Source organism: Ascaphus truei, chromosome 15 (genome assembly GCF_040206685.1).
Source record: "Ascaphus truei isolate aAscTru1 chromosome 15, aAscTru1.hap1, whole genome shotgun sequence".
Classification (NCBI taxonomy): Eukaryota; Metazoa; Chordata; class Amphibia; order Anura; family Ascaphidae; genus Ascaphus; species Ascaphus truei.
This window is the reverse complement of record NC_134497.1, coordinates 44,965,354-44,983,635: the sequence shown is the minus strand read 5'-3', so window position 1 is coordinate 44,983,635 and position 18,282 is coordinate 44,965,354. Positions and strand designations below refer to the sequence as shown.

At 60.8% G+C, this 18,282-nt stretch overlaps 1 protein-coding gene across 4 annotated transcripts in view; it reads left to right on the top strand.

Annotated features, from left to right (window-relative positions):
- LOC142466904 (uncharacterized) overlaps positions 1-18,282 on the top strand; it is a 65,215-nt gene that overhangs the window by 35,760 nt on the left and 11,173 nt on the right. For 2 of the 4 annotated variants that reach the window (XM_075572498.1, XM_075572499.1), the window contains 2 exons: positions 11,569-11,633; positions 16,356-18,269. In XM_075572498.1, coding sequence (XP_075428613.1) covers positions 16,939-17,952 — 1,014 coding nt within the window. In that variant the 5' untranslated portion in view covers positions 11,569-11,633; positions 16,356-16,938 and the 3' untranslated portion in view covers positions 17,953-18,269. Of the gene's footprint in view, positions 1-11,568; positions 11,634-16,355; positions 18,270-18,282 lie in introns of those variants that run through there. The other 2 variants (XR_012788269.1, XR_012788270.1) reach the window with 1 other exon arrangement.

The following is an 18,282-nucleotide window of genomic DNA, read 5'->3' as shown; positions in this document are numbered from 1 at the left end:
GGGAGAAAGGGGAGTGGGGGGGGGAGAAAGGGGAGTGGGGGGGGGAGAAAGGGGAGTGGGGGGGGAGAAAGGGGAGCGGGGGGGGGAGAAAGGGGAGCGGGGAGTGGCGGGGGGGAGCGGGGAGTGGGGAGAAAGGGGAGTGGGGAGAAAGGGGAGTGGGGAGAAAGGGGAGCGGGGGGGGGAGTGGGGAGAAAGGGGAGCGGGGAGTGGGGAGAAAGGGGAGCGGGGAGTGGGGAGAAAGGGGAGCGGGGGGGGGAGAAAGGGGAGCGGGGGGGGGAGAAAGGGGAGCGGGGGGGGAGAAAGGGGAGCGGGGAGTGGGGAGAAAGGGGAGTGGGGAGAAAGGGGAGTGGGGAGAAAGGGGAGCGGGGAGTGGGGAGAAAGGGGAGTGGGGAGAAAGGGGAGCGGGGGGGGGAGAAAGGGGAGCGGGGGGGGAGAAAGGGGAGCGGGGGGGGAGAAAGGGGAGCGGGGGGGGTGGGAGAAAGGGGAGCGGGGGGGGGGAGAAAGGGGAGCGGGGGGGGGGAGAAAGGGGAGCGGGGGGGGAGAAAGGGGAGCGGGGGGGGGGAGAAAGGGGAGCGGGGGGGGGAGAAAGGGGAGCGGGGGGGGGGGGGAAAGGGGAGCGGGGGGGGGGAGAAAGGGGAGCGGGGGGGGGAGAAAGGGGAGCGGGGGGGGAGAAAGGGGAGCGGGGGGGGGAGAAAGGGGAGCGGGGGAGTGGCGGGGAGGGGAGTGGGGAGAAAGGGGAGCGGGGAGTGGGGAGAAAGGGGAGCTGGGGGGAGAGAAAGGGGAGCGGGGGGGGGAGAAAGGGGAGCGGGGGGGGAGAAAGGGGAGCGGGGGGGGGGAAAGGGGAGGGGGGGGGGGAAAGGGGAGCGGGGGGGGGAAAGGGGAGCGGGGGGGGGAGAAAGGGGGAGCGGGGGGGGAGAAAGGGGAGCGGGGGGGAGAAAGGGGAGCGGGGGGGGGGAGAAAGGGGAGCGGGGGGGGAGAAAGGGGAGCGGGGGGGGAGAAAGGGGAGCGGGGGGGGGAGAAAGGGGAGCGGGGAGTGGCGGGGAGGGGAGTGGGGAGAAAGGGGAGCGGGGAGCTGGGGGGAGAGAAAGGGGAGCGGGGGGGGGAGAAAGGGGAGCGGGGGGGAGAAAGGGGAGCGGGGGGGGGGGAAAGGGGAGCGGGGGGGGGAAAGGGGAGCGGGGGGGGAGAAAGGGGAGCAGGGGGGAAAGGGGAGCGGGGGGGGGAGAAAGGGGAGCGGGGGGGGAGAAAGGGGGAGCGGGGGGGGAGAAAGGGGAGCGGGGGGGGAGAAAGGGGAGCGGGGGGGGGGAGAAAGGGGAGCAGGGGGGGAGAAAGGGGAGCAGGGGGGGGAGAAAGGGGAGCGGGGGGGGGAGAAAGGGGAGCGGGGGGGGGAGAAAGGGGAGCGGGGGGGGGAGAAAGGGGAGTGGCGGGGGGAGAAAGGGGAGTGGCGGGGGGGAGAAAGGGGAGTGGCGGGGGGGAGAAAGGGGAGTGGGGAGAAAGGGGAGCGGGGAGTGGGGAGAAAGGGGAGCGGGGAGTGGGGAGAAAGGGGAGCGGGGAGTGGCGGGGGGGGGAGTGGGGAGAAAGGGGAGTGGGGAGAAGGGGAGTGGGGGGGGGAGTGGGGAGAAAGGGGAGCGGGGAGTGGGGAGAAAGGGGAGCGGGGAGTGGGGAGAAAGGGGAGCGGGGGGGAGAAAGGGGAGCGGGGGGGGGAGAAAGGGGAGCAGGGGTGGGGAGAAAGGGGAGCGGGGGGGGAGAAAGGGGAGCGGGGGGGGAGAAAGGGGAGCGGGGGGGGGGAGAAAGGGGAGCAGGGGTGGGGAGAAAGGGGAGCGGGGAGTGGGGAGAAAGGGGAGTGGGGAGAAAGGGGAGTGGGGGGGGAGAAAGGGGAGCGGGGGGGGAGAAAGGGGAGCGGGGGGGGGAGAAAGGGGAGCGGGGGGGGGAGAAAGGGGAGCGGGGGGGGGAGAAAGGGGAGCGGGGGGGGGGAGAAAGGGGAGCGGGGGGGGGGGAGAAAGGGGAGCGGGGGGGGGAGTGGGGAGAAAGGGGAGCGGGGAGTGGGGAGAAAGGGGAGCGGGGAGTGGGGAGAAAGGGGAGCGGGGGGGGAGAAAGGGGAGCGGGGGGGGGAGAAAGGGGAGCGGGGAGAAAGGGGAGCGGGGAGAAAGGGGAGTGGGGAGAAAGGGGAGTGGGGGGGGGAGAAAGGGGAGTGGGGGGGGGGAGAAAGGGGAGTGGGGGGGGAGAAAGGGGAGCGGGGGGGGAGAAAGGGAGCGGGGAGTTGCGGGGGGGAGCGGGGAGTGGGGAGAAAGGGGAGTGGGGAGAAAGGGGAGTGGGGAGAAAGGGGAGCGGGGGGGGGAGTGGGGAGAAAGGGGAGCGGGGAGTGGGGAGAAAGGGGAGCAGGGAGTGGGAGAAAGGGGAGCGGGGGGGGGAGAAAGGGGAGCGGGGGGGGGAGAAAGGGGAGCGGGGGGGGAGAAAGGGGAGCGGGGAGTGGGGAGAAAGGGGAGTGGGGAGAAAGGGGAGCGGGGAGTGGGGAGAAAGGGGAGTGGGAGAAAGGGGAGCGGGGGGGGGAGAAAGGGGAGCGGGGGGGGGGAGAAAGGGGAGCGGGAGAAAGGGGAGCGGGGGGGGGAGAAAGGGGAGCGGGGGGGGGTGGGAGAAAGGGGAGCGGGGGGGGGGGAGAAAGGGGAGCGGGGGGGGGAGAAAGGGGAGCGGGGGGGGAGAAAGGGGAGCGGGGGGGGGGAGAAAGGGGAGTGGGGGGGGAGAAAGGGGAGCGGGGGGGGGGGAAAGGGGAGCGGGGGGGGGGAGAAAGGGGAGCGGGGGGGAGAAAGGGGAGCGGGGGGGGAGAAAGGGGAGCGGGGGGGGAGAAAGGGGAGTGGGGAGAAAGGGGAGCGGGGGGGGGAGAAAGGGGAGCGGGGGGGGGAGAAAGGGGAGCGGGGGGGGGGAGAAAGGGGAGCGGGGGGGGGGAGAAAGGGGAGCGGGGGGGGAGTGGGGAGAAAGGGGAGCGGGGAGTGGGGAGAAAGGGGAGTGGGGAGAAAGGGGAGCGGGGAGTGGGGAGAAAGGGGAGCGGGGGGGGAGAAAGGGGAGCGGGGGGGGGAGAAAGGGGAGCGGGGGGGGAGAAGGGGAGAGTGGCGGGGGAGAAAGGGGAGTGGCGGGGGGGAGAAAGGGGAGTGGCGGGGGGAGAAAGGGGAGTGGGGAGAAAGGGGAGCGGGGAGTGGGGAGAAAGGGGAGCGGGGAGTGGGGAGAAAGGGGAGCGGGGAGTGGCGGGGGGGGAGTGGGGAGAAAGGGGAGTGGGGAGAAAGGGGAGTGGGGAGAAAGGGGAGTGGGGAGAAAGGGGAGTGGGGGGGGGAGTGGGGAGAAAGGGGAGCGGGGAGTGGGGAGAAAGGGGAGCGGGGAGTGGGGAGAAAGGGGAGCGGGGGGGAGAAAGGGGAGCGGGGGGGGGAGAAAGGGGAGCAGGGGTGGGGAGAAAGGGAGCGGGGAGTGGGGAGAAAGGGGAGTGGGGAGAAAGGGGAGTGGGGGGGAGAAAGGGGAGCGGGGGGGGAGAAAGGGGAGCGGGGGGGAGGAGAAAGGGGAGCGGGGGGGGGGAGAAAGGGGAGCGGGGGGGGGAGAAAGGGGAGCGGGGGGGGGGAGAAAGGGGAGCGGGGGGGGGGGAGAAAGGGGAGCGGGGGGGGGGGGGAGAGGGGCGGGGAGTGGGGAGAAGGGGAGCGGGGAGTGGGGAGAAAGGGGAGCGGGGAGTGGGAGAAAGGGGAGCGGGGAGTGGGGAGAAAGGGGAGCGGGGGGGGAGAAAGGGGAGCGGGGGAGAAAGGGGAGCGGGGAGAAAGGGGAGTGGGGAGAGGGAGAAGGGAGTGGGGGGGGGAGAAAGGGGAGTGGGGGGGGGGAGAAAGGGGAGTGGGGGGGGAGAAAGGGGAGCGGGGGGGGAGAAAGGGGAGCGGGGAGTGGCGGGGGGGAGCGGGGAGTGGGGAGAAAGGGGAGTGGGGAGAAAGGGGAGTGGGGAGAAAGGGGAGCGGGGGGGGGAGTGGGGAGAAAGGGGAGCGGGGAGTGGGGAGAAAGGGGAGCGGGGAGTGGGGAGAAAGGGGAGCGGGGGGGGGGAGAAAGGGGAGCGGGGGGGGGAGAAAGGGGAGCGGGGGGGGAGAAAGGGAGCGGGGAGTGGGGAGAAAGGGGAGTGGGGAGAAAGGGGAGCGGGGAGTGGGGAGAAAGGGGAGTGGGGAGAAAGGGGAGCGGGGGGGGGAGAAAGGGGAGCGGGGGGGGAGAAAGGGGAGCGGGGGGGGAGAAAGGGGAGCGGGGGGGTGGAGAAAGGGGAGCGGGGGGGGGTAGAAAGGGGAGCGGGGGGGGGAGAAAGGGGAGCGGGGGGGGAGAAAGGGAGCGGGGGGGGGGAGAAAGGGGAGCGGGGGGGGGGAGAAAGGGGAGCGGGGGGGGGGGAAAGGGGAGCGGGGGGGGGGAGAAAGGGGAGCGGGGGGGGGAGAAAGGGGAGCGGGGGGGGGAGAAAGGGGAGCGGGGAGTGGCGGGGAGGGGAGTGGGGAGAAAGGGGAGCGGGGAGTGGGGAGAAAGGGGAGCTGGGGGGAGAGAAAGGGGAGCGGGGGGGGGAGAAAGGGGAGCGGGGGGGGAGAAAGGGGAGCGGGGGGGGAAAGGGGAGGGGGGGGGGAAAGGGGAGCGGGGGGGGGAAAGGGAGCGGGGGGGGAGAAAGGGGAGCGGGGGGGAGAAAGGGGAGCGGGGGGGGAGAAAGGGGAGCGGGGGGGGGGAGAAAGGGGAGCGGGGGGGGAGAAAGGGGAGCGGGGGGGGAGAAAGGGGAGCGGGGGGGGGAGAAAGGGAGCGGGGAGTGGCGGGGAGGGAGTGGGGAGAAAGGGGAGCGGGGAGCTGGGGGAGAGAAAGGGGAGCGGGGGGGGGAGAAAGGGGAGCGGGGGGGGGAGAAAGGGGAGCGGGGGGGGGGAAAGGGGAGCGGGGGGGGGAAAGGGGAGCGGGGGGGGAGAAAGGGGAGCGGGGGGGAAAGGGAGAGGGGGGGGGAGAAAGGGGAGCGGGGGGGGAGAAAGGGGAGCGGGGGGGAGAAAGGGGAGCGGGGGGGGGAGAAAGGGGAGCGGGGGGGGGGGAGAAAGGGGAGCAGGGGGGGAGAAAGGGGAGCGGGGGGGGGAGAAAGGGGAGCGGGGGGGGAGAAAGGGGAGCGGGGGGGGAGAAAGGGGAGCGGGGGGGGGAGAAAGGGGAGTGGCGGGGGGAGAAAGGGGAGTGGCGGGGGGGAGAAAGGGGAGTGGCGGGGGGAGAAAGGGGAGTGGGGAGAAAGGGGAGCGGGGAGTGGGGAGAAAGGGGAGCGGGGAGTGGGAGAAAGGGGAGCGGGGAGTGGCGGGGGGGGGAGTGGGGAGAAAGGGGAGTGGGGAGAGAAGGGGGAGTGGGGAGAAAGGGAGTGGGGAGGGGAGGGGGGAGGGGAGAAAGGGGAGCGGGGAGTGGGGAGAAAGGGGAGCGGGGAGTGGGGAGAAAGGGGAGCGGGGGGGGGAGAAAGGGGAGCGGGGGGGGGAGAAAGGGGAGCAGGGGTGGGGAGAAAGGGAGCGGGGGGGGAGAAAGGGGAGCGGGGGGGGGAGAAAGGGGAGCGGGGGGGGGAGAAAGGGGAGCAGGGGTGGGGAGAAAGGGGAGCGGGAGAGTGGGGAGAAAGGGGAGTGGGGAGAAAGGGGAGTGGGGGGGAGAAAGGGGAGCGGGGGGGGGAGAAAGGGGAGCGGGGGGGGGAGAAAGGGGAGCGGGGGGGGGAGAAAGGGGAGCGGGGGGGGGAGAAAGGGGAGCGGGGGGGGGGAGAAAGGGGAGCGGGGGGGGGGAGAGAAAGGGGAGCGGGGGGGGGAGTGGGGAGAAAGGGGAGCGGGGAGTGGGGAGAAAGGGGAGCGGGGGGGGAGAAAGGGGAGCGGGGGGGGGAGAAAGGGGAGCGGGGAGAAAGGGGAGCGGGGAGAAAGGGGAGTGGGGAGAAAGGGGAGTGGGGGGGGGGAGAAAGGGGAGTGGGGGGGGGGAGAAAGGGGAGTGGGGGGGGAGAAAGGGGAGCGGGGGGGGGAGAAAGGGGAGCGGGGGGGGGAGAAAGGGGAGCGGGGAGTTGCGGGGGGAGCGGGGAGTGGGGAGAAAGGGGAGTGGGGAGAAAGGGGAGTGGGGAGAAAGGGGAGCGGGGGGGGGAGTGGGGAGAAAGGGGAGCGGGGAGTGGGGAGAAAGGGGAGCAGGGAGTGGGGAGAAAGGGGAGCGGGGGGGGGAGAAAGGGGAGCGGGGGGGGGAGAAAGGGGAGCGGGGGGGGAGAAAGGGGAGCGGGGAGTGGGGAGAAAGGGGAGTGGGGAGAAAGGGGAGCGGGGAGTGGGGAGAAAGGGGAGTGGGGAGAAAGGGGAGCGGGGGGGGGAGAAAGGGGAGCGGGGGGGGGGAGAAAGGGGAGCGGGAGAAAGGGGAGCGGGGGGGGGAGAAAGGGGAGCGGGGGGGGTGGGAGAAAGGGGAGCGGGGGGGGGGGAGAAAGGGGAGCGGGGGGGGGGAGAAAGGGGAGCGGGGGGGGGAGAAAGGGGAGCGGGGGGGGGAGAAAGGGGAGCGGGGGGGGGGAGAAAGGGGAGTGGGGGGGGGGAGAAAGGGGAGCGGGGGGGGGGGAAAGGGGAGCGGGGGGGGGGGAGAAAGGGGAGCGGGGGGGAGAAAGGGGAGCGGGGGGGGGAGAAAGGGGAGCGGGGGGGGAGAAAGGGGAGTGGGGAGAAAGGGGAGCGGGGGGGGAGAAAGGGGAGCGGGGGGGGGGAGAAAGGGGAGCGGGGGGGGGGGAGAAAGGGGAGCGGGGGGGGGGGAGAAAGGGGAGCGGGGGGGGAGTGGGGAGAAAGGGGAGCGGGGAGTGGGGAGAAAGGGGAGTGGGGAGAAAGGGGAGCGGGGAGTGGGGAGAAAGGGGAGCGGGGGGGGAGAAAGGGGAGCGGGGGGGGGGAGAAAGGGGAGCGGGGGGGGGGAGAAAGGGGAGCGGGGAGAAAGGGGAGCGGGGAGAAAGGGGAGTGGGGAGAAAGGGGAGTGGGGGGGGGAGAAAGGGGAGTGGGGGGGGGAGAAAGGGGAGTGGGGGGGGAGAAAGGGGAGCGGGGGGGGGAGAAAGGGGAGCGGGGAGTGGCGGGGGGGAGCGGGGAGTGGGGAGAAAGGGGAGTGGGGAGAAAGGGGAGTGGGGAGAAAGGGGAGCGGGGGGGGGAGTGGGGAGAAAGGGGAGCGGGGAGTGGGGAGAAAGGGGAGCAGGGAGTGGGGAGAAAGGGGAGCGGGGGGGGGGAGAAAGGGGAGCGGGGGGGGGAGAAAGGGGAGCGGGGGGGGAGAAAGGGGAGCGGGGAGTGGGGAGAAAGGGGAGTGGGGAGAAAGGGGAGCGGGGAGTGGGGAGAAAGGGGAGTGGGGAGAAAGGGGAGCGGGGGGGGGAGAAAGGGGAGCGGGGGGGGGAGAAAGGGGAGCGGGGGGGGGGAGAAAGGGGAGCGGGGGGGGGTGGGAGAAAGGGGAGCGGGGGGGGGGGAGAAAGGGGAGCGGGGGGGGGGAGAAAGGGGAGCGGGGGGGGGAGAAAGGGGAGCGGGGGGGGAGAAAGGGGAGCGGGGGGGGGAGAAAGGGGAGCGGGGGGGGGGAGAAAGGGGAGCGGGGGGGGGAAAGGGGAGCGGGGGGGGGGGAGAAAGGGGAGCGGGGGGGGAGAAAGGGGAGCGGGGGGGGGGAGAAAGGGGAGCGGGGGGGGAGAAAGGGGAGTGGGGAGAAAGGGGAGTGGGGAGAAAGGGGAGTGGGGAGAAAGGGGAGTGGGGGGGGGAGAAAGGGGAGTGGGGGGGGGGAGAAAGGGGAGTGGGGGGGGGAGAAAGGGGAGTGGGGGGGGGAGAAAGGGGAGTGGGGGGGGGAGAAAGGGGAGTGGGGGGGGGAGAAAGGGGAGTGGGGGGGGGGAGAAAGGGGAGTGGGGGGGGGAGAAAGGGGAGTGGGGGGGGGAGAAAGGGGAGTGGGGGGGGGGAGAAAGGGGAGTGGGGGGGGGGGAGAAAGGGGAGTGGGGGGGGGAGAAAGGGGAGTGGGGGGGGGAGAAAGGGGAGTGGGGGGGGGAGAAAGGGGAGTGGGGGGGGGGAGAAAGGGGAGTGGGGGGGGGAGAAAGGGGAGTGGGGGGGGGAGAAAGGGGAGTGGGGGGGGGGAGAAAGGGGAGTGGGGGGGGGAGAAAGGGGAGTGGGGGGGGGGAGAAAGGGGAGTGGGGGGGGGAGAAAGGGGAGTGGGGGGGGGAGAAAGGGAGTGGGGGGGGGAGAAAGGGGAGTGGGGGGGGGAGAAAGGGGAGTGGGGGGGGGGAGAGAAAGGGGAGTGGGGGGGGGAGAAAGGGGAGTGGGGGGGGGAGAAAGGGGAGTGGGGGGGGGGAGAAAGGGGAGTGGGGGGGGGAGAAAGGGGAGTGGGGGGGGGGGAGAAAGGGGAGTGGGGGGGGGAGAAAGGGGAATGGGGGGGGGAGAAAGGGGAATGGGGGGGGGGAGAAAGGGAATGGGGGGGAGAAAGGGGAATGGGGGGGGAGAAAGGGAATAGGGGGGGGGAGATAGGGAATAGGGGGGGGGAGATAGGGGAATAGGGGGGGGGAGAAAGGGGAATGGGGGGGGGAGAAAGGGGAATAGGGGGGGGAGATAGGGAATAGAGGGGGGGAGAAAGGGGAATAGAGGGGGGGAGAAAGGGGAATAGAGGGGGGGGAGAAAGGGGAATAGGGGGGGGGAGAAAGGGGAATAGAGGGGGGGGAGAAGGGGAATAGAGGGGGGGGAGATAGGGGAATAGAGGGGGGGGAGAAAGGGGAATAGAGGGGGGGGGAGAAAGGGGAATAGAGGGGGGGGAGAAAGGGGAATAGGGGGGGGGAGAAAGGGGAATAGGGGGGGGAGAAAGGGGAATAGAGGGGGGGGAGATAGGGGAATAGAGGGGGGGGAGAAAGGGAATAGAGGGGGGGGGAGAAAGGGGAATAGAGGGGGGGGAGAAAGGGGAATAGGGGGGGGGAGAAAGGGGAATAGGGGGGGGAGATAGGGGAATAGGGGGGGGGGAGAAAGGGGAATAGGGGGGGGGAGATAGGGGAATAGAGGGGGGGAGAAAGGGGAATAGAGGGGGGGAGAAGGGGAATAGAGGGGGGGGAGAAAGGGGAATAGGGGGGGGGAGAAAGGGGAATAGAGGGGGGGGGGAAAGGGGAATAGAGGGGGGGGAGATAGGGGAATAGAGGGGGGGGAGAAAGGGGAATAGAGGGGGGGGAGAAAGGGGATTAGAGGGGGGGGAGAAAGGGGAATAGGGGGGGGAGAAAGGGGAATAGAGGGGGGGGAGAAAGGGGAATAGAGGGGGGAGAAAGGGGAATAGGGGGGGAGGTATGGGGGAGAAGGGAATAGAGGGGGGGGAGAAAGGGGAATAGAGGGGGGGGAGAAAGGGGAATAGGGGGGGGGGAGAAAGGGGAATAGGGGGGGGGGAGAAAGGGGAATAGGGGGGGGGAGAAAGGGGAATAGGGGTGGGGGGAGAAATGGGGGGGGGAGAAAGGGGAATAGGGGTGGGGGGGAAATGGGGGGGGGATGAAAGGGGAATAGGGGGGGGAGAAAGGGGAATAGGGGGGGGGAGAAAGGGGAATAGGGGGGGGGAGAAAGGGGAATAGGGGGTGGGGAGAAAGGGGAATAGGGGGGGGGAGAAAGGGGAATAGGTGGGGGGGGAGAAGGGGAATTGGTGGGGGGGGGAAAGGGGAATAGGGGGGGGGGAAAGGGGAATAGGGGGGGGGAGAAAGGGGGGGGGATGAAAGGAGAAAGGGGGGGGATGAAAGGGGAATAGGGGGGGGAGAAAGGGGAATAGGGGGGGGGGGAGAAAGGGGAATAGGGGGGGGGAGAAAGGGGAATAGGGGGGGGGAGAAAGGGGAATAGGGGGGGAGAAAGGGGAATAGGGGGGGGGGAGATAGGGGGGGGGGAAAGGGGAATAGAGGGGGGGGAGAAAGGGAATAGAGGGGGGGGAGAAAGGGGAATAGGGGGGGGAGAAAGGGGAAAGGGGGGGGGAGAAAGGGGAATAGGTGGGGGGAGAAAGGGGAATAGGGGGGGGGAGAAAGGGGAATAGGGGGGGAGAAAGGGGAATAGGGGGGGGGGGGAAAGGGGGGGGGATGAAAGGGGAATAGGGGGGGGAGAAAGGGGAATAGGGGGGGGGAGAAGGGGAATAGGGGGGGGGAGAAAGGGGGGGGTGAAAGGGGAATAGGGGGGAGGAGAAAGGGGGGGGGGTGAAAGGGGAATAGGGGGGGGAGATAGGGGGGGGAGAAAGGGGAATAGGGGGGGGGAGAAAGGGGAATAGAGGGGGGGGAGAAAGGGGAATAGGGGGGGGGAGAAAGGGAATAGGGGGGGAGAAAGGGGAATAGAGGGGGGGAGAAAGGGGAATAGAGGGGGGGGGAGAAAGGGGAATAGGGGGGGGGGGAGAAAGGGGAATAGGGGGGGGGGAGAAAGGGAGTGGGGGAGGGGGATGGGGAGTGGGGGGGGAAGGGGAGTGGGGGGGGAAAAGGGGCTCGCCCCCCCCCCCCCCCCGTTCCCCGTGATTTGCGGCTCGCCCCCCCCCCCCCCCCCCCGTTCCTCGTGACTCGCGCTCCCCCCCCCTCCCCCCTCCCCCGGCGCCCGCTTTCTCCCGATGTGCCGCCCGGCTGAGTGAGGCGTGCAGGCGGCAGCAGGAAGCGCCCTGTGTGTTCCTGTGTGGGGCCTGTGTGGGCCTGAGGCGCAAGACTCCGCGCCTGAAATAGGAGAGTTACTGGCAGTGCTGTGCCTTACCTGAGTGGGAGGTAGCGCCGGGTAGGTAAGGGAGCGGCTGGGGTTGGAGGGCCGCGCTTCCCCTCCGTCTGGAGCCGGTGCAGGGCGGCGCACGTGATGGGGGGGGGACGGACAGAGGGGGGGGGGAGAGGGGGTGTGTGTGTGTGTCCTGTCTGTCTATCTGTGTCCTGTCTGTGTATCTCAGTGTGTGTGTGTGTGTGTATCTTTGTGTGTGTGTGTGTGTATCTTTGTGTGTATCTCAGTGTGTGTGTGTGTGTCCTGTCTGTATATGTGTGTCCTGTCTGTGTATCTCAGTGTGTGTGTGTGTGTGTATCTGTGTGTGTCTCAGTGTGTGTGTATCTTTGTGTGTGTCTCAGTGTCCTGCCTGAGAGTCTCCGTGTGTGTGTGTGTGTGTATCTCTGTGTGAGTGTATGTGTGTGTCCGGCCAATGAGAGGTGTGCGGGGGCGGGCCAAGGGAGCCAATGAGATTGCCGCTAGGGACACAGGGAGGGACACAGGGAGACACATACAGACCCGGACACATAGGACACTTTCAGAAATATATAGTAGATTATATGGGACAAGCACGGCTTTCTACCTTTATTGCGAGTGACATCTGCCTTTGTACATATATATTTATATATATGCTCAGACATTATTAAAAGATTACTCAAAAACATATTGAGGAGAATTGCTCAAAGACATTAAAAACACATGGATTGGAGAGAATGAAAGAGAGAGAGGATTGTGTTAGATAAATAAAATATCAAAGGTTAATCACATTAATACCATTAGCAATATAGAAGTATGGAAGATGCGAGGCACACAAATTATATTGTGAACTTAAAAATATCAAAATTATTTTTAAATATCAAAAAAATTCACATAATAAATTTTCTCTCCCGACTGCCCGCAGGCTCCTGCACCTTCCCCCACCTGCCGCTGCCCCTGCCCTAGCCTCCGCTGCCAGCCGCATCCCAGGTAAGGGCAGCCCTGGATGGAGAGATATACAGTATATATGTGTGTGTGTGTGTATGATTAAGAATCCTTTAAATAACATCCCTTAATGGAAGACACCCAAGGGGTTAATAACCATAGCACGCAATACAAAGAGAAAAGGACAGACAAGACACACACAACAATAAACATATATAACCAGTCCCAGGTAATCCTTATGTGACGGTGAAGAGGTACCTAGGCCACTAATAAAGGCATTATGCCTGGCTGGGTGCCCCTGAGTCATAAAAGGTAACTGTGGAGTGTCAGCTCTGCAGCCCAGGGCTGGCTGCAATCCTGTAAATGTGTAATAAATTGTCTATATGCGCCCCCATAGGAACGAGGAGGCCCTTTCACTGTATTAAGCGTTAATTGAATATGCGTGCTTGTGGTTATGTGGTGGGTTCCTGCATTGCAAAACTGACTCACTGCCTAACCGCAGACAGGTAAGGGAAAGCCTTAACCACAGGGTAAATTGGATAAGTGGGCTGCGGTCATTTATTGGTTCCGTTTATTGCAACAATGTATAATGTAGTCGCATCCCCCTATTAAGGTCAATTGGATAAGTGTGCCTGCAGTTATCGATTAGGTCGGTACATTGCAACACTGAGTCCTGGGCATTCCGGCCAGGGTGTCACCCATAATTTAAGTCCAGACTTCTGAGACATCCCGTGGGGATGACTCCAGAGTCTACGCAAATCCGGACTTAAAATGGTACCGACATGCTAAAAGTGTTAAGTGCGGGAAGTAAAGGTAAACAGTTTTTCCTGGCAAATGTCCAACTGTCAGGGGAAGGGTAGACTTCAGGATGCCAGGGCATGGGGCTTAGTTAGGTACCCTAAGCGGCTCAGGTGCGAAGTTAGCGCATGACCGTAGCATGTGAAAGGAGGAAACCGTCTGTAAAGCTCAAAGGCAATATACCTAGTGGCGTATGCCAATAATATAGTAAAGGTAGAGGAGCGTAAGTAGGGAGAGAGTATTGGAGAGTAAACTGCTACTGAACTAAGACAAAGCAATGTCCATGATGTATAGTGCAGTATGACAAGGATCAGCCTGGAGTTGCAAGTACTCACGATGAAGCCGTCCTCCGTAGCTCTCACTCTCTCCTCGTGTCACTGTGTCCAAGGTAAGTGACGTCACTCACCGGCGCGGGCACGATCCAAATTAGCAGAAGAAAGAAGAGTGATCGATGCAGCAGCCGCTCTGAATACTGGGACTCACCAGGTAAAACTTAAAAATCAGGCTTCATTGAAGTTACATTAAAATGAAGACACTCGGTACATACAAAAATAGGAGATCCTCCCACGCGTTTCGAGCATGAACTGCCCTTTCTAAAAGAGTATGACCGTAGCATACCTTGAAGCTTTTGCCGGCTCCCTGAAATACTGGCAGAGCATGCCGATAGGTGGGATTACTAATTCCCATGCAGTGATTGGCTGTACAGTATAATCATATGCTTTGTGTGTCTTTAAAGTCTCGTGCAGCCAATCGGGAGATAGATTCATCTGAGCTACAGCGTGCGGTGCAAAGGGCATAACATCATAACCAAGGATTGCGCCCTGCTTCAAAAGTTTGTTAGAACTAGGGATTGGAGAACGAATCCTGCAAGGACAGAACGAAAATATTCCTTTCGTGGGAGAAACGGGCTGCAAGCGGCGCCTCTAGCCAAAGACTGTTACACGTCTCTTTTTGTGCAGCAACCCGGCTTATGGGAATTGATGCCTAGAGACTTGATTTCTGTGGATTTCGTTCCGTGGACATTTTATTTTGTTTTTCCCCATTCTAGTAAGTGTTTATTCGTGTTATTTTGTAAATAAAGCTGTGTGTTTCTTGTGTAAATAAATTACAATTTATTTTATCTCTCGCTTTGTTCAATCAAAGGATCCAGGTATTAAGGCCTGGGACCCGGTGCGCCCGGCGGCGCGGGCGGCCACACGCGAGTTCCCCACCAGCAGGGGAATCCTGCGGAGCCGGTCCCGGTCCCCCCTGGCTGCACAGCTTACTACACGCTGTGACGCGTCAGCCGCTACGGGATACATGAGAATGGTGATCCCTAGCGTTGACGCGTCACGTGGTGTGGCTGTGAGCCAATGAGGAGGGGAGGCTTCGGGAGGAGGAGACGCTTCGGGGAGCGGGGAGGAGTGTGGAGTGAAAGCAGCGTGAGTGCCTGTCTGTGTGTATGTGTGTGTGTGTGTGTGCCTGAGTGCGTGAGTGCCTGCCTGTGTGTGTGTGTGTGCCTATGTGTGCGCGTGTGTGTGTATATGAGTGCCTGCCTGTCTGTGTGTGTGTGTGTGTATATGAGTGCCTGCGTGTGTGTGTGTGTGTGTGTGTGAGAGAGTGCCTGCGTGTGTATATGAGTGTGTGTGTGTGTTGCTTACCATCAGCAGCTCCAGGCCGAGCCCGTGGAGGGAGGGGGGGGGAAAGTAGCGGGTCCCTCTGCTCAAGCCACGCCCCCCCTCCCTGTCAAGCCTCCCACTCCCGCCCACCTCCCGCTCCGGCTCCTGCTCCCTACACACCGCATATCGCGGTCTGTGTATGTCAGCGCCCCGCCTGTCTGCAGTGCGGGCGCGCTGACGGAGGGAGCGGGGCCGTAGCCTTAAGGTGTTAAAGCCTGTTACGCGAGAGCAATGCTTTTATTAGCTGGTGGCAGAGGCGGGATCTGATTGAACCTATGATATATTATCTTGCGGGGTACTATAGCATAACGGGGGACTCTAGGTTACGAGCTACCAAAGCGTGAGATAGCGTGCACACGATTTACAAGTGAAGCGAAAAACAGTCACTCTTTGTGCCATAACTTGTTGCCTGCGCCTGAAGCATGGACAAGCGAGCAGGGAAATTCCGGACCTGGGATCGTACCAGGCTCGTTGCCAGATGTGAGGAGTATGGCTTACCGACGGCTGGTCAGGCAAAGACACAGCTGGAGGAAATATTGGAGCAGCATAAAGCAATCATTTCTGTACCTGCAAGCACGGCTCCTGTAACTGCAGCCGCAGAGGTATCACTCCACTCCTGGAGGAAGATGGACCAGGGGAGGGAGAGGGTGCTCACCAGGACATTGGTGAAAGACTGAGTCTGGGGGTTGCGGGGGACATTGTACCTATAGTTCCAATTGTCCCTGTACCTGTGGAAACCCCTAACTCTGGACTAACAACACTTCTGGCCTCATGGGGGGAAAACGCTACAGCTGATGAGCGGATTCGCATGCTGGCAGCTATTCATGGACAAGCGACCCCTCACTCTTACTTGGTGAACGGAGAGCAGGCTGTGGCCCAAGTTAACCATCACAGTTTCAATAAGTTTGTCTGTGGCACAGACAAAATCGATAGATTTTTATCAGACTTTGAGACCCAGTGTCTGAGTTATAGGGTGCCCAAACAGGACTGGGTGCTAAGAATGCATCCCTTATTGTCCGGCAAAGGAAACCCTGCAGTCTATCCCACGGATAAGTACTTATGCAGCCGTGCCCTGATGGGGGAGAAAACTGCTCCAAGATGACTGGCTGTGCTAGCCAGGGGAACCAAGCAAACTTCTCAGTGGGTGCGCAAACCTGCAGCAGCAGAGCCCAGCAGATCTAAGCCTGCAGAATTTTTGGCAATGTAAGGAATGTATAGTGATATTTTCTGTTTATTATTGGTTGTAATTAAGTGAATCGTTAATAAAACTTTAATAAAAAAAAATAAAAGCTGTCTGTGTGTGTGTTTTCTGGCTATGCACCTTAACCCTGGCTGTGCTCAAAGCTGTGACCATGCAGCAAGCTTAAGCCTATAGGGAACCATGTTAAAATGGTTTTTGACGCAAAAAGTGGCACTGTGTGCTCATTTGCATGTCATTTCCCAGAATCCCTTGCTGCAGTGGAAGTGCTGTGTGCTGGGTGATAATGGTGAAAGGCGGGGTTGCAGACCTGCCTAAGACATGCAGACATATATATATATATATATATATATATATATATATATATATATATATGTGTGTGTGTATATATATGTGTGCAAATAATGCATTTTATTTAATACTATGATATCTATCTATCTCAGAGTTTAATAAAAAGCAATATTTGTATGGGGGAGAATCAGTAACACAAGTACAGACTCCTTGTTCCCTAAAATTAAAAAACCTTTAAACAATTGTATTTAAAAATTAACACAGTTCTGGAATTCACTGGATGATACTGGTATAGCTTAATTAAGTCTGAATAACATCAGTGATGTCAAATACAATAATTGGGCATTTGGTTCTTGATTTAACAATGGAGATTTAGCAGAAAGTTGGATCTTCCTATAACTATTAGGGACCTGGTACATGGTGCAGTAACGGGAACACCCGGTGACTGATATGTGAGCTTCTAATGAGACACGTATTCTATTCATTGTACAAACATTTTTTAATTATACCTTTACAACTGAAACTATCGACATACTATCTATCAAAGGATTTGTAAAAATGTCTGTCACTTTAATTGGTGTTTTGCAGATAGAGATTTCCCTTTAAATCGTTAAATATTATGATCCACGTTAAATGTATGATCCACTAGATCTACTCTCCCGGCCCTAATGCTGCACATGTTGTGCTAAACCCTTCATTTTTACAATGTACATCTACAGTTTACTTTCATCCTGAGCTTTTTGTGATATGTCAACTTGCCTCTCCTGCATGGCCTTTTGTAAGACAGTTTGTGTAACAGTGACTGTTTTTTGTCTCTTCTAGTACAAAGACAAGCTCCAATAATCCACCCATCCCAACACTGCGAGGTTGCTTTTAGCAGTCAGGATTACCTCCTCAAACATCTGAAGTTCCAACACCCAAATGAGTATATGGAAAAGATGAGGACAGAACAATCTTGCAACATTCCAATAAATATGACAGAAAATGCATCTTTCAACCAGTCAAGGCAATTAATAAACAATGTAACTGCTTCTCATTCCAAAGATATATATTAACAGCTGCCACAGGAAAAGATCTTGGAGAAAGTGGGAAGAGTCTGACTTGGTTATCAGACCAGAACCTACAAAGATGGCACACACAGGGGAGAGACCGTTTGTATGTGGGGAATGTGGGATGGGATTTAGTGTGTCATCCAGCCTGAAAACACACATGAGGACACACACAGGGGTGAGACCGCATGTATGTGGGGAATGTGGGAAGGGATTTAGTCAATCATCCCACCTGAGGACACACAAGAGGACACACACAGGGGAGAGACCGCATGTATGTGTGGAATGTGGGAGGGGATTTAGTGATTTATCCAGCCTGGTCACACATCTGAGGACACACACAGGGGAGAGACCGCATGTATGTGGGGAATGTGGGAAGGGATTTAGTGTCATCCAGCCTGAACACACACATGATGACACACACAGGGGTGAGACCGCATGTATGTGGGGAATGTGGGAAGGGATTTAGTCAGTCATCCCACCTGAGGACACACACAGGGGAGAGACCGCATCTATGTGTGGAATGTGGGAGGGGATTTAATGATTTATCCAACCTGAACACACACATGAGGACACACACAGGGGAGAGACCGCATATATGTGGGGAATGTGGGAAGGGATTTAGTGTGTCATCCAGCCTGAACACACACAAGAGGACACACACAGGGGAGAGACCACATATATGTGGGGAATGTGGGAAGGGATTTAGTGTGTCATCCAGCCTGAACACACACAAGAGGATACACACAGGGGAGAGACCGCATGTATGTGGGGAATGTGGAAAGGGATTTGGTGACTTATCCAACCTGAACACACACATGAGGACACACACAGGGGAGAGACCGCATGTATGTGTGGAATGTGGGAAGGGATTTAGTGATTTATCCAGCCTGGTCACACACATGAGGACACACACAGGGGAGAGACCACATGTATGTGGGGAATGTGGGAAGGGATTTAGTCGGTTGTCCAACCTGAACACACACATGAGAACACACACAGGGGAGAAACCTTATGTATGTGGGGAATGTTGGAAGGGATTTAATCGGTTATTCAACCTAAACACACACAAGAGGACACACAGAAGGGAGATACCGCATGTATGTGGGAAGGGATTTAGTCAGTTATCACATCTGGATGAACATAAGAGGACACACACAGGTGAGAGACTGCATATATGTGGGGAATGTGGGAACGGATTTAGTCGGTTATCCATCCTGAACACACACATGAGGGGACACACAGAGGAGAGACCGCATGTATGTGGGGAATGTGGGAAGGGATTTAGTCTGTTATTGTTAGGGACAGTAGAGAAGGCCAGAAGCTGCATTTGTGTTAAACCATCCATTTTGTCTGCACTTGCTAGCTAAAATCATGTAGTCAGCTTTTGCTAAAATACATTTTCTCATGTGGTCAGCTTTTTACTTTTTTAATCAGTTGTAGGTGGCCTGTTTTCTGGAAAGCCGAATCACCCCACATAGCTGCCATGGAAACCAAGGTTATAGATAACGTAGGCAATGAAAAAGTTATGTATTTCAGACAGTGCCTGTCTTGGGAGAATTACACCTCTAGATCACCCCACTAACATGTCTTGCCCCTAAGTCACGCCTCTAACCTAAGTTACGCCTCAAACCAATGTTTTCTTTGTTCTGTATAAATATCTTTACCCTATACTAAATAAACTGAGACGGAAGGATTGA